This window comes from Chinchilla lanigera, unplaced genomic scaffold, assembly GCF_000276665.1.
Source record: "Chinchilla lanigera isolate Chin_1 unplaced genomic scaffold, ChiLan1.0 scaffold00021, whole genome shotgun sequence".
Taxonomy (NCBI): domain Eukaryota; kingdom Metazoa; phylum Chordata; class Mammalia; order Rodentia; family Chinchillidae; genus Chinchilla; species Chinchilla lanigera.
In genome coordinates, this window is record NW_004955422.1 from 24,371,589 (window position 1) to 24,393,740 (window position 22,152).

Sequence of the window (22,152 nt, forward strand, 5' to 3'; positions counted from 1 at the left end):
TCTCATATCATGGTGCATTTTTGTTTTAACTTGCTCAAGATTTTTTATTTCTTAAAATTTTTCTCTGAATGTACTAGGAGGAAAGAGTTACCCGTTGTAAACCATAATACCATTTTGGAGACCCTCAGTGTACAAACTGTTTCTTCTGACATAGTCTTTGTAGTTATTTTTCCCCACAGGGCCAGCTTGAAGCAAAATAATGAATAGGGCAGAATTAGTCTCTTGTTAACTACGATATTTACCTATTCACTGTTGTGTGACATTTTCCCCTCTTAATCTGACTGAGCTGTCTTCAAGACCAGGATAAACTCTCCAAAGCTCATTTTGTTCACTGGCTGTTTCCTCATCCAGTGTCTCCTGGTTTCATAAATATTTTGAACAAATTGATGAGCAAGAAACTAGCAAGAATTCCATGACAGGTTGTTTAAAGTTTAATAAGAGACTACGAGCTTTAAAAGTTTAGCTCCTAAGCCTTGCACAATGAATATGTAGAGGGTGGCACCCCAGAAATGAGATATGGAGGGGCTGTTTCAAGAGAAGGTGACTATTCTGCTGTACGTCAGAGTGGACTTCAAATGTGCTAAAGATGACACTGATTATGTTTCTTCTTACAGACCTGGGAACAAATTGTAAAATATGCTAGGTTAAAACAAATATTTCCTATTTGGACAGAAATTCTTCCTTTATAAAAAATACAATAAAAATACAATTTTAGTTCTAAAATTTGTATTGTTCAGCTTTCCAATAAAATATAGAAAGTCTACTATATTACAGAATTTTCTTCTAAAGCCTCAACTCTAAAATCCATAAAATACTCGAGAAGAAATAATGAAAATATTGCCGCCTAAATTCAGGAATCAATCTCGCATTTCAGCCAGATTTAGGTGAGAGCGATACTAATTGTCATGACTGCTCACTTGGGACTATATGTAGCCAAGGCCTAAATGAACTACTTGGGAGCTGCCCAATGGACAGAAACAGATGATGGTCATGGTGATGATGATCACGACGACACTTTCTGAATTTTAGAATATAATTCTCTCTCCTTTGCATTGTTCTAAAACAGTTAAAAGAAAAAATAATTAAATTTCAAAAACTAATTTAAGCTTCCATTATACCAACCTGACAGACTTCTGTGACCTTGATGAAAAATAGGTCATGCACTTCTGCCAGTCACTTGCTTGAATGGATTCTTAAAGGATACACCTCCAGGTGCAGGTGACAAAGAGTTATTAGCAGTGAGCCACCGTGAGGGTTAAAAATACTCTCCCTTGGAATCTGTTTGAAACAGAGTTACACAAAGCTCAATCCCATGTTTAGCAGGATGTTCCCTGCATCACCGTTCATGAGTCAAAACTAACAGTTGTAGAGTTGTAGAAGTTTATTGCTGTGGGATATGAAACCCATGTTAGATGCATACCCAGCAAAACTATGCAGCTCTTAAAAACAGTGAGTAAGCCCCAAATACATGAAATGGAGTGATTACCAAGACATATATCACAAACATCGAGGAACAAACCAAGGTGCGATTCTAGGCACAAAACTAAACTATATGTGATCGCAATTTTAAAGACTCCAAGCACTTTCATGATCTGTTTTTTTCCCAGGGAATAGGGACAGCAGATTGGCAAAAGATGACTAAATCACTTTGTTCAGCATATTTGGATATTCTTTGAGTGTTTTCAAGAAGATACTCATGTTTATAAATAGAAATAATAATGATAATATTACAGGCTGAGTGTCCCTAATCCAAAAAGTCAAAATCTGAAATTCTCCTAACTCTGAAGTTTTTTGTGCGCTGACATGACACTACTGGAAAATTCCACAGCCGGTCATGACCTCATGTGACAAATTGCAGCCCAAACACAGGCAGACTTAGAATATTTTATAAAAGTACCTTCAGCCTATGCATATGTTATATATGAAGTGTAAATTAATTTTATGTTGTGACTTGGGTCCCATTTACAAAATTGCTTTTTATATATTTATGCACATACTGTACTCCAGAATTTGAAAAAATCCAAAATCTAGAACATTTTTGGCCTTAAGCATTTCAGACAAGGGCTAGTCAACCTATAATAATGATAACAAATACTTCTTGTTTACCCTATGCACTCTGAAATAGGTATTATTATCATAGTTTTACAGATGTGGAAATTGAGACACACATGAATAATGCTTTATCCAAGGTTCCAACTTAGTAAGCAGCTCTAGAGTCTTTATTATTAGCACTATGCCACCTGACCCATCAAGTCTTAGAAGTCATCCAAAATGAAACTGTGGAGCCTCTCAAAAATTACTAACAATTTCAGGGGGTGGAAAGTAAAGAACAGAGAAAAAAGCCAAGTGTGGGTGGGGCCCTTCTGAGCATGCGCAGCCAGGAAGGAAACTCTGTCAAACAAGGGAGATGAACAAAGCAAAGGTCTTGAAGAAAATAAAGGAGCTGTATCAGATTATTTCTGAAATATCTTTAGTGATTTTATTTCAGGCTAGTTAGAAATGTGCTCTGAGGTTGTGCAGATCTGGGTGAGAATCCAGCTTTGCCATGCACTGACAGGTGCACTTTGAACAGGCCATATTGTAGGGGAACAGTTGACTTGACAATTGGAGAAACTTGAGAAACTTTCTGAGCTTGTTTGCTGATCTTTTTTTTTTTTTTTTTTTTTTTGGTTTTTCTCCGGTACCGGGAACCGAACTCACGAACTTGCGCTTGCCAGGCAGGCGCTTTTGCTGCTGAGCTAAATCTCCAGCCCCTTGTTTGCTGATCTTTAAAGTGGTAAAGAATAAGAACTGCCCCATGACATTACCGGGGTGGGAGGAGCTGTCACACGACTGCAGAGAAGAGGCCATAAGTGCCATTTGATTCTAAAATCTCAGAAGTTTGAATTTTACATGTTTATGTAAACATCTTGAATGCATTTCATATTTGTAAAACAACCATCTTTAAGAATTCTAAGATATAGGTAAGAAATATTTAAAGATAAGTTGTGAATAATCATGTCATAATACACTTTTCTCCCTTCATTTAAAAATTTTATGTATGTAGAAACTGTATTTCACGTGTGAACTCTGAAGATTGAAATTATATAAGTAGAGTTTTTTGTGTAGCCAAATTTGACTTGAAAATAGTCTGATATATAATTGGCTGTTACAGTTATTTCTTAGGTACTTCATTAAAATATTATTTCCACCACATACCATTGTATGTTTTTATTTTCCTACTTGGATGTCTGCCATTTTTTGCAAAAAACTCCTCAACATTACCGTCATCATTATTTTAGTAATAATATCTGAACCCTCTTTACTGGGGAATGGGAATATAGAATGTTAGTATTGCAGCCCTGAGTGGGATATTGACAGCCTGAACATATTTATAATGTTGCTGGGACATCATTGTGTTCATCCCTCATGGTAAATCAGACCAAAATAATCCATAAATTATGAAGATCAATGTGAAGTGGTATGTGAAGTCTCTGATGTTTGAAAATAATATTAAAACATAGTTTCCCTGCACAATTTGGAATTCTTGGTGTGGACTGGAATACTTAGAGAACCCCAAATTTTGATAAGAATTATAATTGTTGGTTAAAATGTATATTTTAAACCCCATTTCTTTGAAAGTATGCTTTCAGTAAATATATAGTGATGGTAAATGTGTAATACATACTTGTTGTCCTGGTATTCAGTACATGTTTGAGAAGAACATATACAAACAAATTTAATCAGCAATAATTACTATTACCCTTCAATTTATATAAACTAAATAAACAGTTCAACAATATTTACTTACTCCTCACTTATTTAAAAATGAATGAAATTTTATATTAGAATTGCCTTCATTAAACCAAATTTGAAAAGCTAGCTTTCCAAGAGTATTAACCAACTTACCTGACTAGTGTGAGTGGGAAAAATAGTTATTTTTTTAATAAAATCTAACATTGGGAAATTTGCACTGGGGCAGATTTTTATTTGTTTCTATAGCTGAAGTTTTTAGTTTTTGTGTTTGTGAGTTTTTCCTTAGAAAATCATGCAAACGAAAAAAAAAGAAAATCATACAAATGAAGTGTTCTATGAACAGAATTGTTTCCTCCAAAATTCATATGGCAAAGTCTTAACCCCCAGGGTGACTGTTTGGAAGATAGGGCCTTTGGGGTACATATATATGGCCTCTCCTCCTTATGAAGACAGTGAGAAAGTGGGCATTTGAAAGCCGCAAAGCCAGCCCTAACAAAAACCAACTATACTAATACCTTTACTTTGGAGTTCCCAGCCACTGGAACTGTGAGAGAATGAATACCTCTTCTTTAAGCCGCTCAGACTGTGGTGTTGTGTCATGACAGTTAGGGCAGACTAGGACAGGTAGTATGACATCTAACATTCCCCATGGTTTCTTTTAGAGCTCTTTGGAACTGTGTTAATGATCAGTGAGAATCAGCATAAAACTTCAATTAAACATTTATAGAAAATTGGTTTCTGGTTAGATTGACCCAAATATGTCCCAGTAAGTCATTTTTGAAAACAAAATTTGCTATTTTGTGCATTAAAGTATTGACCTGAATGTTTGTCATTGTTTACGATTATACTCTACAATGAGGCCATGATTTCTAAATATTTTATGTACTTCAGCCATTATCAGAGAGAGTTAAATTTTCTTTGTGATTTGTGATTTTTTTAAGAAGTGAGGTCTCACTATACTGCCCAGAACTCAGACTCCTGAAGTCAAGGCAGCTTCTCTCCTTTCTTTCCTTTACCCTCTCCCTTCTCCCTTCTCTCCTCTTCCTGTTCCCCATTCTCCTCTCCTCTTTTCCTCCTCCCCTTTCCTCCTCCTGCCCCTCTGTGAATTTTAAGCTGAGATAGAACAGAATGCAATCATTCATGTTGTAGAAGGTGCCAATGGTGTCAATGGGTTTCAGCCTTAGACCTGTAAGCTCAGGTACTGAAATAACATATATTTTAGATAAATTATATAAAACAACTGATTTTTAAAAATTACAGTGTCAAATGGCCATAGCTCCTGTGAGATACCAGTCATGATGGAGCCGTTGCGCAGGTTGCAGTAGTCCAAACTGACAGCTGTGCAATCTGCCTTACCTTAGCCTGCTCTGTGACAAACACTGACTTTGCAGCCTTGAGAGACAGTGCAGTCCACTGCCTTATCTAAAATATTAGGGGGAAAGTTTTCTTCAAAGGACATTGGAGTTTATTGACATAGTTCCAAATCCTAGTTTCTGAAATAGATGTCATCAAACCAGGCTTAGGGTAAGAAGCAAATCCACACAGAAAAGGAAAAAAAGGGAACAAATCCATTGAATACATTTGTCCATGGATATTCACGGGGATGGGTTCCAGGAGGCCCCTGCGATATCAAAATCTTCACATGCTCCAGGTCCGTTTATAAAATGGTACAGTATTTTCATGTAACCTTGCACATATCCTCCAGTATGCTGAAAATCATTTCTAGATAACTTAGATCACCTAATACAATGTAAGTGCTCTATGAATATGTCTGACACTGTATCATGTAGGAAATAATTACAACACAAAAGTGCCCACGGATTCAGTGCAGAAGCAGTTTGTTTTTGGAACATTTTTGATCCACAGTTGGTCAAATCCACAGATGCAGAACCACAGATATGTATGTCTGACTCTGCAGACTTAGAAATCACATACGATCTGAAATGTTTTACATTAATTACATTTAATTTTCATGGAGATATAGAGGAAAATGAAGAATTAGCCAAATGAGGAAACTCCACCCAAGTTTCTCCTGTTAACTTTGGTTGCTTGAAGGCAGAATTACTTCCTTTGAGACTTTCTCAGGCAGATTAATCATGTGTTCATCCCAAATGAAAAGCAGCCACACAGTCTGGATTCTGTTGAATAGTCACCATTTTAATAATTCAGCCTACTTGGTTCCATATTTTCATCTTACTGTCTTACTCTGTCTCAAACTTAAAATGGAACATTTGACCACAGTTCCTGGCCAAACCCTGTTTTGGTATCCATGTGCAGAAAGTGCTTTTATGCTATGAATATTACCATCAGTAGCACATCTAGAATTCATGTGGCTTGAGGCTCAGTCAAGACCAAATGATTTTAATTCAGAGCTGCTGCTAAACCCTGCCATGCACCAAAACTCTAGTGGAGAACAGAATACCAAGCATAGGGCAGAGGAGACGATATTAAACAGAACCTCCTGGTTTGTGTACATAGAGGAAAGCAAAAGAAGCTTATTTAAAAGTCTTCATAAAGTGCCACACACTTCATGAATCAGTCAGAGAGAATGTTTTAAAGTATCATAAGAGGTACTTTGATGATTCTTAACTGAAAGGGTGCAAAATGGCAGAAAAGTCAGATAATCAAGGTTATTATCCTAGAGACTCAAACCCAGAGACAATTACGTTTTTTGCACTGAGATGACTAGCATAAAGGAGTAATTTAACTAAACAAAAGATGAAAGGTAGGATGAATTAGAAGTCACTTCTGTATGAGGATATGACATTTACTGATAGAAGTCAGGATAATAGTTTCTTTCTTTCAAGCTCCTCTCTTTAGTAATTCACTGAGTATATACAGTAGGTTCCTGACTTGTATACAAATTCCATTCCGGGAGAAAATTTTAAGTCGGGTTAGTCCGTAATCTGACAAAGTGAGTCTTACACAGTATACCCATGAATTGTACACAGGAAGTCCTCAACTCGAATGTTCCTAAGTCAGAGACCCGGTTGTTGTACACATTCATCCCCATCACCCTCCGCTCTGCTGAAAATACTGGAACTTATTACTCCTAGCTAACTGGGTTACTCCAACTTTATTTAAAATGTTTAAAGAGCTGGAAATGTTACCTACCCTGATTTGACCATTACACACTATATGTACTGAATTTTCACACAGTACCCCATTGAACCCTACAATAAAAATAGTAATTAATAAAAGCAAAGTATATTCTGAAGGACTCACAGGGATTTGAAGGGGCTGAGAATCCTATATGGGCCCCTTGGTCACTCCTAAAGCAGAGGCCAAAACCCTTCCTGGCAGATCTCCCCCTCACCTCCCCCTTCTCCCCTCTCCTCTTCTTCTCTCTTCCTCTCTCTTCTCTGCCCTCCCTCACTCCTCCCCTTGCCTGCCCTGGAGGAAAGGGTAGGATGTAGAGAAGGACCCAGATCACCCTTCTGAGGAGCCTCCCTGGGCTGGTGAGACTCTCGGAAGCATGAGGCAGCACACAGATGTGGGACTGAAGCAGATAGAATGGAAGGAGGCAAACACAAGGCAATTAATAAAATTCCACTGAGCCTCACCCTGAGACCAGAGAGACATCCCAGGCGAGGACAGGAGTGCCAAGAGTACACTTCTGCACAGAGCTGCCCATGGGAAATCCCAAGTGCATAAGTGCAGCGGGAAAGAGATGTGAAATTAACAAAGGTGCTGTGGGGAGAATGAATGGAAGTGTAGCACCACATGGCTAAAGAGGGAATAGCAAATTTAAAAAAAGAGGATCTCAAAAAGCTCCATGAGTGGTTATGTTTGAGGTTGGATGAAAGAGTGGCTTCTATGTTTTTATCTTAACTTTTCTCTTTTCTCATCTGTCTTTGTCTTTTTTTTGTTTTAAGACAGGGTCTCGCTATGTAGTTCAGGCTGGCCTATAACTCACTATGTAGCCCAAGCTGCCTTTGATCCTCCTGCCTCAGCCTCTCCAGTGCTGATATTACAGGCGTGTATCACTGCACCCTGCTTTTTTACTTTTCTTTTTGTTTGCTTGGATTTTTTGTAGTTTTGACACAAAATAGTTGTATATATTTATGGGTGTGGTGTGATAATTTAATATATGTACACAGTATGCAATGATTAACTCAGGGTAATTAACATTTCCATCTCCTTCAAATTTATCATTTTATTTTAGGTTTTTAACCAAGTGAGTATATGTAATGTTTGTTTGTTGATTTATTAATGTGGTTATTTTATGTCAACAAGGGTTATCAGACTACTGAGTTTATGAACTATATTTTGTTTCTTTATTGTTTTCAGTTAAAATCAAACAATAAAAGGAGATAAAAAGAATGAGCTTCCAAGTGAACACATCATGCACCAATGGAAATGAATGAAAACATTTATCCTCATATAATAAAATATCAACTAAATATACTAAGAAATGTAGACTTCTCTGTTTAGATTAGGTACCTTTAATTTCTTTTCTGAAGAAGTCAATAGACCGTCTTTCAGTCTTTGACTTCGCAGAGGTAACTGTCACTCACCTTAGAATGTTAGTTAGCTCTTGGGCTTCCCCATGAAGTGCAGTGACTCAGGACAAAAGGAGAGGACAGAAACTCAAGGCCACAGGCTCATTTCAATTTGCTTCTCAGATGTACATTGATTTTCATTTTCTCTCCAGTTTAGTATTTAACTTCTTATGTATAGTAAGCATTCATCTCAAATTTATTGTTGGTAACATGACTGTTGTCATTTTGGTTTAGCAATGTTATGGATTCATTTAAATACCAAGAAAAAATTATTTATTTTTCTACTAAAATTTTCAAAACAGCTTTAAAACACAATTTGATGGAGATAACCCATTCAATTTTGTGGTGGATGGCCAACCAGTAGTCAACTTGTAAAACCCAGCTGAACTGAACTAATGTGATACCAGGTACCTTGGGGCCTACTCTGTGGAGGATTGCTGCCAGCAGCATAAGAGGCAGGACTGGAGAAGAGAGAGGCTGTTGGGAGCTGATAGAAGCTGTTGGTTCACTTGGAGGAACTTGTCATGCTGGCTTTCCTGATGAACTTGGCTGTTCTCGTCGTCCGAGAAGCTCGGGACATTATTGTCACTGAGAATGGAGTTGGTTCACTTTGGTGGAGCTCCGGTCCTCACTTTGAGCATCACTTCATGGCTCCAGAGGGGAAGATGGTGCACTCACTGGTCAGTCTCCTGGAGAATGGGCTGTAGGCCTCCAGCTGGACTTGTGGGAGGAATTGTTATGGGCTCTAGGTCTTCAGCTGAACTCATGCAGGACATTACTGTGGGATCCAGGCCCTCAGCTGGATTCTTTGGTCTTTAGTGTGTGGACAGATTTCCTGCACTGTCTGGTATCTGATTCTTTGGGTGACTGTTATAAATGATCTTAACAATATGTGCCATGAATTATATTGTTCCCCTTGTAAGACCCCCAAACTAACACAAATTTTAACAGATTTTAAATATGTCTGACTGCATTTTGTTTAAATTAATATTGTCTTTAAATGCAAAATTGGTGTCTTTGATAACTATTGGTATAATGACTATTGGTATAATAAATGACTATAATAATAAATATATTTCACTTATACATAGTGTAAAACCTTATTTGTTCATACTGCTTTACTATAATGAAATATCTGAGGCAAGCTAACTTTATAAAGAAAAGGGGTTAATTTAGCTCATCATTTTGAAAGTTAGGGGAGAAGGTTCTAAACCATAAGCTCAGCTCTGGTGAAGGCCCACTTGGCTCTATCACATCATGGTGTACGACAGTGGTGGGAACCTGTATGCAAAAAGAGAGAACATCTCAATACTGGAAGCCAGAGAGGCTGAGACATCTGACATCATCTCCCGATTGACCATAGACCTCCCACTGGACTCTACTTCTTAAGGGTCTCACCACTACACTGAGGACCAAACCTCCAGAATATGAACTTCTGAATGAAAAACTTAAACTACATCCAAACCACAGCAAAAACCTATCTAAAAACTCTAACCTGGGGCTGGGGATTTTGCTCAGCGGCAAAAGTGCCTGCCTGGCAAGCGGAAGGTCGTGAGTTCAGTTCCCAGTACTGGAGAAAAACCAAAAAAAATAAAAAAATAAAAACATAAAAAAATAAAAAATAAAATAAAAACTCTAACCTGAGAAGAAAATTTGGGATGAGGTAGTTTTTATTTTGCTCTTGGGGATCTGTTTCCTCATATCAAAATGGACAGTTATCCTCCTGAAAAGAAAAAACAAGCTCAAGTTATAAAAATTAGATTTGGAAAATAATTTCTTCAATTTAAGATTTAGTTGAAAGATATATCTCTCTTGATTGGGAAGTTAGTGAACTTTCAGGGAATGCTATTTGGATCATGTATTAACATAGCTGAAATTAGTACTGGGAAATGGAGTATTTATTTGACAGCTCACATTTTTAATCAGTGTTTTTCTTGTTATATGAGTTTATTTCAAATTAATTATATAGAACATGGCATATACTATTCATCCATAATTTAATGGTTTATGAGCATATTGATACATTTCTTTATTCATATATTTTATATTTTAAGCAAGTATTGTAGGCATAATTAGTAATCCAAGTCTCAAAATATGTTATTGGTGTATTGAGCAAACTCTTGCAAGATCAATCTATATTTGTTTTTTTATGACAATCTTAAAAAAGTGTAAGTGTCAGAAGTCTGCCTCTGATGACATATTGATTGCAATTCAGAAGTATAAATGTGTAGAAAACAATCTACCCTTAGTACAAAGAGTATACAGTGTTTGTGCCACATAGAATGGGTAAATATAATGATATGTAAGATAAATTCTGTAGAAGCCACACGTTACCCTTGTCCTCTTAAATATAATTTGTGGATTATTTGCCTCTGGTATTTCTATGTTTTTGTCCAAGGTATTTTACTTTTTTCCCTGTGATAACTTACCTTTCCTCTTTGTCACTAATATACTATATTTATAATATTAGAGCTTCACTTCAATTTCGTGGTCTATTTGATTTCTTCTAGAATGTCATGAGCATATGTCTGCATCTTTAAAAACTGAGCTCTTTTAAAGTCTGAATAAGTACATACATATTCAACACATAATATTTAGTACATTCTAAGAAATTTATAAAATTAAGCAAAGTATGTTCAAACAAGTGACTGACTGAAGGTCATAAATTGAGAAACTTCTCTGAACTTTAAATTTTCAGTAAGTTAAAGCTTTGTATGGCATTTTTGGGAAGAGGTACCTGGAATTGAACTCAGAACCTCATGCTTGCCAGGCAGGCACTGAGCTAAATCCCTGGCCCCTGAATATGATTTTAATGAGCAATCATTTTATTTTGAATAACCATGCCACTTATAGAGGCTTTTGCATTTTTTGTGGGAAGGTTGGTCATCTTGTCTCCCCAAGGGATTCATACTGTGAAGAAACTGAAGCTAACAGAACCTGGCTGAATGATGGTGAAAGATGTGACCGGTCACTGGTATTAATGCACTGTCAGGGATGGATCCTGATAAGGACAATCAAGGATTCAGATAAGGAATTCTGAAGATCTTCACATCACAGCCAGCCTGAAAGACAAATATATAAAACAGGACTGCAGAGGAAGTCAATGTAAATAATCAAATATCTGCTGAGTGTTTACTTAAAGTAGGATGATGTACAGTAACTGCAACTTTAACTCCACGTAAATATAGCTGGATGTCCACTACAGCTCTGTAGCCGTGTACTGGCTACCTGAATATATTCAGGATATTTATATTGCTCAATGATAAAGCCAACTAATCTGTATTTAAGAACTGACGTGTTCCTCTGTGTCTTGCGGGTTTTTGCCAATAATTTGATGATGAGTAGCATTGGACTGGAACCAAGAAGGACTCACCCAGAAACGGTGGACATTCCTGGGTGAGTCCTTCTACTGCATGGATTTGTCACAGGCTCGTGGATACTCTTTAAAAAATTTTGTTTTATTGTGATAAAAAATAAATACAATGTAGCCGTCTTTGATCAGGCAAGAAACCTGGGCTATTTGTTTATTTTTTAATTTAATTTAATTTTATTTTATTTTTGGTTTTTCTCCGGTACCAGGAACCGAACTCATGACCTTGCGCTTGCCAGGCAGGCGCTTTTGCCGCTGAGCTAAATCCCCAGCCCCTGGACTATTTGTTTAAATTTCCCTTCATCTACTTTGGCTTAGCAGACTTGGGTTCACCAAGAAAATCTCAAATCCTCAATACAAATTTTGTGCTATTGTTGGGCAAAATGTGTAATATGGGCTCTAAGGTCCCATTTGATTCAGCATCACTTTTAATGGCAGAATAATATGGGAGGTCCAGAATGCTGCTGCCAAGTCTCTCTCTTTCTTGGAAGCCTTCCTTCATTTTTTCATGCTTGAAATGAGCATAGTTATGAAAACCCTGCTTTGCATTGTCCAGAGAAAGCCTTTTTGGAGACACATAAATGGGTTATGCACAGGAATTTTTAGAAAAAAACTTACCCATAACAAATACATTATTCATATCTCTGGGATGAATGCTATGCAGGAAATCAACAAACAAATAGCCATAAAGAATGAATTAAGCAACTGGAAGAGTAGATTAAGAAACTGAAATCCCAATCTGTTTTCAAATTTTCTTTCATTCCCTGCCATCTCCTTCTGTCCCCTCTGCTCCTTTTTATCCTTCTTTGTTCCAGTCCAAGCCCTCTAAGGAAGGAGGTAACAGCTTCTTGAAAGGATTGTTCTCCATTGCTATAGAAGCCTCAGGGGAGGGGAGGGTCCTTTCACCTTCCAAAGGATCACTGGAATAAAGGGACACAGATAAATTAAAGTGAGGTAAAGATACACACATGTATAACATGCCTGGAGGTGACAACATGATATCATTGCCTTCTGGCCTAACATGGTTCAGAAGCTCATATGCTTCTTTTCTGCAGGGGAGGGGAATGGGGAATAAAGACAGCTTTCAGGGAAATCCAGTGGGAGTAGAGACACGTAAAGTTGTGTGGGACAAAGTCCATTGGGCCTACAGAGCAGACAATAGATCATAAATGATTCTGTCTGGAATATGAGTGTGAAATAGGATACAGAGATGTATGACAAAAGTCTGCCTAGGTATGTTGACAGAATTCAGTTTTCTTCCTGTGACATGAGTTTAGTTAACCAAAGTACAGGAAGGGATCAGGGGCAATTATTTCTTCTTTAGAGGGTTTGGAATTAGATAAGGGAACTTTGCGGAAGGCCTCTGCCCGCGTTTGGGAGTGGTGGGGGGGAGAAACAAGACAAAGTTATAGGGACTTTGATTCTGATACTGCTTTAAATCCCCATAATGTGCCTTAGATTATTTTGCTCTATATGCCAAAAACATCATCATTCTCTGAGTCCCAACATCTGGGGAGATTTCTCTTTGTAAGGAGCAAAATATCAGTCTTGTTTATGTATCCTGATATTGGGTATCCCCTGATCCATCTCTGTGATTCCCTCTAAACCAAATGTGTAGAATATAGTTCAGATCCACAGATGATTAAAAGGGAAAATCAAATAGTCACTGACAATTTGGGTAAGACAAATTATGGCTAGGACAAAGCCTTTGGGTTGATGAAGGATTGCTCTAGGAACTGAGAAGAAAGGAAATAATAAAAGAGTGAAGCTACTGTAGCAAAACAGGTACTGAAACCACAGTCCTGAATGAACCAACTCATTTTTAATCTCAACGTAAAACCAGTGCTATCATTTTGGAGTTCTAGGAACTCAAATGCTTGGTCCACACCCATGCCCCAGTTAATATTATCCATCTTAAGAATTATTTTCTTTTGCTCTTAGAAGATTCATAAAAATTTACATAATTCAATATGTTGTATGTTATAACAGACATACTTAATGCGCTTGTGTGAAATAAAGAAACGTTTTCTGAACTTTGATGCCTGCAATATTCGGTCGCTTTTGTGTGGACCATCATACTTAACTGTCATCATTTTTGTTGCCACTCCTCTCTCTCTTTTTTATTTTCTTTTGTTTTTATGGACCATGCTACATAGTTCGGGCTGACCTTGAATTCACTATGCTATCCAGGCTGACCTCAAATTTGCAGCTGTCCTCTTGCCTCAGTCTCCCAAGTGCTGGGATTACAAGCGTGTGCTGCCATACCCAGCTACTCATGTCTCTTAAGTCTTTAGCACTTGATTTAAAGGAAACTTCGTGAAGCCTCATCTGCAAGAGGTCATAACTTGGGTAAAGAATTCATGGGATAAAATAAATCACAGCTGTGTTGCCAGTGCACTGTGAGCAGGCTACAAGGATAGGATGGGCTCATTTAAGGAAAGTTCTATTGCTGGACACAAGAGACTGGGGCCAATGGTTCCACGGGAGATGAAGTCACAAGAAACTCCGGCCAGAATTCAGAGTTTTGGAGAGTTATGATAATGTTCCTGAATTGACTCGACTGTATTTGAATAAATGTACATGCTGTACCAGAATAAATGAATAAATGTAGATTGTTGTACACAAAAAGTAAGACATCCCCTGGAAATAAGCCCTATTACATTTTTCGGAGCAAAAATTAGTATAAGATTTTGTCTGATTTTGGGGGAAACATGGTAATTTAAGTAAGCAACTTTACATGCTTTACATTTTCAGAGGATTATTGATAATCATCCTCTGAAAATAACAGGGGAAAGCAGTCCCATTGGTGCCTAATGTCACCTGCTATTGAAGGGCTGCTGACCTAAGAGATGGAGACAAGTCTGAGCATCAAGGAGAGGAGACCGTGGACTCATGCACAATAATAGTGAATAGATGGGCCTTCCTTTCCCATGCCGGCTTCAGAGATTAGTGTTACAAGAACAAAAGGAGAGCTGTGCATGGTGGCACATGGCTGTCATCCTAGTACTGGGAGGCTGAGGCTGGAGGATTACAGTGAGTTCGAGGCTAGCTTGGACTACCTAGCAAGTTCAAGGCCAACCTGACTGCATAGAGAGACCCTGTCTCAAAATAATAAAGGGGTGGAAAAAAAAGAAAGAAAGAAATACCATTTGTCATAGTGTGGTGGACTGACAACTGGTGAGCAACTTGTTACACCCAGCTGAACTGAATCAGCGTGGTGGTGGGTGTGGAGAGCCACTTGAGGGTTGTTGCCGACAACATAAAAAGGAGAACTGAAGAGGAAGCTGTGGTGCCGTAGCTGTCCTGGAAAAGCTTGTCATGCTGGCTTTCCTGGCATGAACTTGGCTGTTCTCATTGTCAGAGGAGCTCAGGTCCTTGCTATTGCTGAGGATGGCTGTGGTACTTTTGGGGGGAGCTCTAGTTCTTACTTTGAGCATTGCTCCTTGGCCTCAGTGCAGATCCCTCAGCTTGCTAACACAGATCCTTCAGCCTGCTGGCACAGACTTTCTATCTTCCACCACGGACCTTTGGGCCGTCCCAGAGCAGATCCGTGAAACAGACTTGCATGAGACATTGTCACGGGCTCTATGCCTCCAGTTGGACTTGTGGGGGGCACTGTCATGGGCTCTAGATCTTCAGCTGGACTCGTGCAAGAGATTGCCATGGGATCCAGGCCCTCAGCTGGAGTTTTGGATCTTTAGTGTGTTACAGATTTCTTGTATTTTTCTGTATTTGACTTTTAGTGACTATTATAAAATAATCCTATAAATTGTGTGTCCTGTATAAAGTTGTTTCCCTTGCAAACCCTGACTAAAACACATAGTGACAGTTCTAATACAGCACAACGATTGGTAAGTATTGACCATTTACCATCTGCAGGCCCTATGCTAAGAATTTCAGAGACATGATGGGGATCTTGTGAATCTTGGGTGTCATTTCCCCACTGTTCAGAGGAAAAGGCAGATGTTCCACATGGATGTGTAACTTGCTCACAGCCTCAAAACTAGAAAATATTGGGACTTACTTTGGACCCAGGTCTCAACTATGGTGCTCCCGTGATTTGCTACTTACTAAAACTTAGAAACAGCCTTCACTGGTGTCCTAGTTTCATTTTCTGTTGTTGTAACACAATACCATGGACTGGGTAATTTATAAACTGTAGAAGTGCCATAACAAGACAGCAGGGTGAGGAAGCACTCGAGACGGAAAAGTAGAAGAGACTCACCCTTCTTGCCCCTGTGACAACTAGCTCACTTCCATCAACCTGTTTTTCAAGGTAGCACCCTCACTGCCACTTTACTTCTTGAAAGTCCCACCTCTTAGCACCTTTACTGTGGCGGCCACATTTCAACATGAGTCCTGGAGGGGACATTTAAACCATAGCAGACAGTCACTGAAATCTGTCATCCTGCTGGAGTGACAGCAATGCAGTCCCACGTGGGTCCTGTGGGAGGTCTGTACAACAGCCTCTCCTTCCCCCAGGCTCATCCCACAGAACAGAGCAGGTGAGGAGGAAGCAGCAGAAATTACAGGCACTACACCAAGAGGGTTTGGCCATGGGCTTCAGCCACTCTTTCTGTGCTAGTTTTGCTTGAATATCAGGTACCACGGGTTTGGTTAGACCCACCATCAGTGAGGATTCCGTAAGGAATGATTGTTCCGGTCTGTCTGTGCAAGGCCCCGTTCTTGCTTTAGTGTGCATTAGCCATTCATCATTCCTTTGTGTCTCCATCTGAGGTTGACATTTCTCCATTCTAGTTTTTATTTGTATGTATTCTTTAATATATATATATATATATATATACATATATATATATGACTTGTGTATCTCACACATTTGAATTTACAATGTTGTTTTATGTCTTTCATTTTAACATTTTACATATTTCTAATTATATTATTCTTAGTGAAGTGACAAAGATAATATACTCATTTTAATTACCTGTAGAAACATCATTTTAATTGGTACATAAAATGCTGTCAAGGCATATGCTAGGGTAATTACATTGTTAATATCCTGTACTTAGCATTAAATCAATGTTTTTCTAATAACACTCAAAACTACAAAGTATCTTAATCAAGCAGTCTTGCTAGCATATCGTATAGGGAGCACCTTAATTATATATTTCATTTGTACATTTCCTTAGACTCTTCAAGGTGCTTTCAGAAACAGCCTTCGACAAGGGAAAAATTGAGTAAAGGTGTTGGTATAAATCTCATGGTTCTCATAAAGAGGCTGAGATTGCAGAGACTGCAGTCATGGCCAATACCAGAACAGAGAGGCCATCAAATAAGCAGAATTATAGTCAACATTATAGGGCTCTTCCTTATTGAGACACTGTTCTGCTGCACAACCAAGATAACTTAAAACAACAATAGAATATTGAAATAATCTCATTGAGTACATTCAACAGTTTGGAAAACTATTAATAAAACCGGGAGAGTTGAAGAAGTGATATTTTGATCCATATTTTCAAACATCTTTGTGTACTAACTGAAATAATGTGTGAAATTGCACAGTACAGTAGCATCTTATTTTAAAAATCATGATTAATTTGTATATTTATAACTTAAAGAAAGGTTTAATGAAAAGCTCATTAAGACAGAAATGATTCAAGATGACAAATCTGTAAGAGGCTTCTTAACATAATTGTTGATGAGTCTTCCATTTTCATACTGAGTTTTTCCACTCAAAATGGAGTGTCTGGTGTTTAATATGCCGTAACCAAGAGGACTGATTTGTTAAGCTTTATGTAGGAGGCCAGCAGATCACGTGAGCATTGTAGCACCATAACTTGTAGTTGTTACATTTCAGTAATGTGAATGTGAAGAACAAGTCAAAGTGAGGATTTGGAAAATTTTCAACAATTTTATTAATTCATAAATAATTTAGGAAACATATTTGTAGTGTGTTTATGGGCCCAAAGCCACAGATTTCAGTCACTGGTGTGTATACCCAGAGAACATGCTATAGAAACTGGTCCTTTTACCTGAAATGTACTTTTTGTCACTGGATGTAACTCAGTTGTGATGTCCTCAGTGACAAAATTCACGTCAGAACTAACTGAGTGACTTCATCTTTCAACAAGAAAAGGACACACACACACACACACACACACACACGAGGAATGCCATGAGGAAAATAGTTCATAATCTCACAAATTCATTGTGTACATTAAATAGTTTAACCCTTACCGAGGTCCTCAGGTAGTTACTATTTTTGAACTTTACAAAAAATGACTGTGACATCAGCCAAGGTCACAGGCTTAAGGAGAGACAGATGCGAATTTGAAGGACTGTGGATTTTATTTATTTTAAAGAGAGTAGTAAATGAGAAACAAACAAAAAATAGAACAGTAGCAGCATACCAGTATCACAAACATAAACAAATAAAAGCAAGAACATTCAAAGTGACACAGGGTCTCAAGACAAAATAATATGAATCAACAGTGGTTGTTACATTACATATTGCTATCCTCAACTACATTGTTCAGATTACCAGATGTAAGAATGAAAGAATGCTCAAACCATTAAAAGGAATAGGAAAATAATCCTTCAATAAAACATTACAGATAATACAGAGTATCACTAAACAAGATGGTAGGAGTTCACCATTGTAATTCCATTGCATATTGTTACCTTCAAATAGGTTGCTCAGACCACCGGACACAAGCATGCAAAATCGATCAGAACATAAAAAATTGTAAGCATTAACTGTTCATTTCAATACACCATCAGACATCAGCAATACAGTTATCCCAGATATATATATATATATATATATATATATATATATTGCCTTCCTTCTTTCTTTTTTCTTCTTTCACTCATCCCCAGGACAGTGGATTTTAAAAGCCATTCCCTAAACCTCTACTCTCATCAGTCCTGTGTTTTCCATTTGTCTGCAAATGAAGATTTCTGCCTCTGCAGAATCTTTGAAGGCTGTGGATTTCCACAGAGAATGCGTAGCCCTATTGTTTTCTGATTTAACATAAAAGCAAGAAACAGGTCTTTATGTCTAACATTCTGTCTGTGTTTGCTTATAAATTCATGTCTGTTAACTCTCATGGCAAACTTTGCATTCAATGAATAAAAGATTGCATTGTATTTTTAAAGATATATTTCTTTATTTTGAAATATAAACACATTTCAATAATGTTTTAAATGTTATGTCAGTGAAATAATAGTATAGGTCTTTCTAATTCTATGTCTTTAAAGAACACTAGTTTATTGCTGGATATCCTATAACTATATTTCTAATAAGATATAAATAATGTGGTTCCTCAAAATTTGAATGAATTCATGTTGTTATATATCTACTCAAACCTTTGAGTATACGTGTGTGCCTGCATGTGTGTGTGTGTATGTGTGAGAATGTATTTTTTTTACATGATTCTGGTGACCCGATCCTAGGCTTTGCACATACTAGGCAAGCACTGTATTGTGGAGCGACACTCCCAGCCTCTTGAATATATTTCAATCATGTGTAGAAATGTTTAATTTTGTGTTCATAACTGAGTTTTAAACAATATGTCCCTCATCTGTTCTGATCCGCTCTATTCATAAACTATTAGCTTATGTTTATATAAAACTCCTTCAATACTAATCAATTTTAATTCTACTAAGCAAAAATAAGACTAATTTTTACTATATGACACTATAATCACACCCATCACAAGTATATTTTCTAGCATTATATTTTAAAATAAATGAGAGAAAAATAATATCTGGTATATAAAAACGAAAAATGACTGCCTTTGTGGACTTCATTGGAAATATTTTATTTTGTTGGTTGTACTGAAATTTAGAAAATGTTATCAGCTGCAGACAAATTTGATTTAAATTCTTTGACCGAATTTTAATGTTAGAGTCAGAGTTCATGAGTGATGCTCTTAGTTTAGCGGTTTAGCAGGATGTCTCAGATATTAAAATAATGTTAGGACATAAGTAGTAGAATTCAGAGTCTCATGGATGAACTATGTCTACCGTGGGCACCAACAGCAACCAAGTATCACCAGCCTCCCCTCAACCCCAGCAGTCCCCTCTCATGGAGTGCATCCCTCCAGGCAGATGGAGCCTTATTTCACTGGATTAGAATCGGGCTTCACTGAGCATGTCTTACACAGGTGGAAACTCGCAGTTTACAGCATAGTTACAGCCAAGGTCAGGCCCGGAGAGTGTGAACAGGTGGAAGCGACTCAGTTCAGCCTAGGATACCCCACAGAGGGGCTGCAAGTGGGTATTCTTAAAGTCTCCTTGGAGATATATATGGGCTGCAGATATTTTACCTGGAAACTGATAGAAAATTTGTTAATTTAAAAAATGATGTCCGTGTAGGTAAAGATTATATTTTAGTTGAACAGAGTAAAATGATTGGGTATCCCAGACTTGCCATCAAATACTGCTAAAGTAATTATTACCAAGTGTGACATATCTACTAGAATTGAAATTGATCACATTCACTATGACACTGTCTATTTAAAATTTTTCATTTGTTTATACGACAAGAACCCAAGGGTGGTGTGGGACAGGGAGATCCATTTTTATTCAATTTGTGGTTCAGTCTGGCAAATTATTCAACTAAGCAAAATAATTAGGCTGATAGCATTCTGGATTCCTGGTTGAACTCACTGACCCTTGCGTCATCTTTATGCTCACTGCGTACCCAAGGCATGTTAGACAAAACCAGTCTAGTGCCAGAGAGTATAAGAAGGTGTAGTTTTTAAACCTTAATTTCCCTCCTATTAAATAAAAGAGCCTATGTCTCTGAAGTCGTCATACAGCTATACTTGTGTGGGAAACTTTAAAGTCTCAGGTTTATATTAACGTTTATCAGAAATCCAGTGGTTCATTAACCTCTCACCTACCCCACTATTGTACTAACTTTTTCACATAAAAGCCACTCACTAAACCTGAAAACCTGAGGAAAGGGAGGGTTGGGAAGTTACACAGCAGAAAAGCCATGTAAGGATAGACCCCGAGTGCTTAGAATTAACTTTTCAGTTTGCACATCTCTGTGAATGGTCATGAGCACAGATTTTACCTTATTCATTGACCATTGTTAAGAGAGCTACCGTAAATTTATATACATGTGAACATCGTTTCTTTCCTTATTTGTACATATGTTTTAATGTGTTTTGATTTTTGAATCAACTCTTAAGCATACATATGAATGCAGTACCTTGTGATATTTCCATACATACATACAGCATGCGTGATCAGAGCTCAGCTCCTTACCCACACCTGAAAACAAGTCAGCAGTTGTTTAAAGCAGTCTTCTTTGCTCTCATCTGGTTTTTCCAGGGGCTCAGATAGCGAAACTGAGCAGAAGCACACCCTTTGCTGTGGGCAGGTAATGGATTGCTTTTCTCCCAGGCCCACCAGCACACTGGCCACAGGAACCTTTGAAGATTAGGTATAGCAGTAAAGGAGTCGTGCACTGAGACTGTGTTTCTGTGAAGTGGGTTGAGCTAGATAGCACAAAGAGGATGCTGCGATGGAATAAGTACCCTGGACTGGAATCCTGTTCATCTTATGTAACAGCCAGTTGCCCTACTTCAGACCACTCCCCTCACCCAGACTGCAGCTTGTCTTCTGGAATTTAAGGGATGTGGCTGGGTTGATGTCTAGGTCCTTTCTAGCTCTCAAGTTCAGACTCTAGGATTTTCTGCAGCCCCTTGGACATTAGTTGCCCCAGTGCTCTATCACATTGGGTGATTGGGTTTCATGGGAGCATCTTTACTGCTTGAAAATGAGAGGAGCAGTTTATGAGCATTTAGAATAACAAATTTCAGAGGGACCATGTTTACAGACACACTGGTGACATTTCAATTTCCCTGTATATAAAGAAAACATAGACATAGTGACTGATCCAGGGATCGAGGAGAGGCAGTAACCTAAACATGGATCATTAGCAGAACAAATCAACAGTGTAAACACACACTGTTATCATGGGGGTGACGAGGCGGTAATATTCCACTGTTACATGGATCTCTTTGCTATTTTCTCACAGGGATTTCCAGGGAACACGAATGCTGACAGTGTGGTGCACTACAGACTCCAGCTGCCCTTCGAAGCCAGGTTCCTGCGCTTCCTCCCCTCAGCCTGGAACCATAAGGGCAGGATTGGGATGCGGATTGAAGTGTATGGATGTGCATACAGTAAGCACCATTTATTCCTCTCATGAAATCAGTATCCTCATGAGAAGCTGTAAAAGCCAAACTGCAAGTGAATTTGACTTTTTCTGACTTTTTAAACAGCTGCACAAATAGAACTGATTTTTATGAAAACCCTGTGTGTCTGTCTCCCCATGACAATGTCAACCCTAGTTGTAGCCTTTTATGGTTGAGTTTAGAGGTGGACTGAACTGAGATTTATTTTTGGATTTCCAGAGTTCAACAAGGTACTTGTGACATTGACATTTAATAATGCTAGTAAAATTCTAACTAGTTACCAAACAATGTTATTTTTCTGAAGCTGAGATGATGCTGTTGGGATGCAGTAGTGGTACTGGGGCCAATTTCTCGTGCCTGGCCCTTGCTCTGT

The 22,152-nt window shown here is 38.0% G+C and overlaps 1 protein-coding gene across 1 annotated transcript in view; it reads left to right on the forward strand.

The window, feature by feature from the left end:
- Positions 1-22,152, forward strand: part of LOC102027871 (contactin-associated protein-like 3) — a 113,349-nt gene that overhangs the window by 69,545 nt on the left and 21,652 nt on the right. The window contains exon 4 of the mRNA XM_005384980.2: positions 21,620-21,767. Coding sequence (XP_005385037.1) covers positions 21,620-21,767 — 148 coding nt within the window. The remainder of the gene's footprint in view (positions 1-21,619; positions 21,768-22,152) is intronic.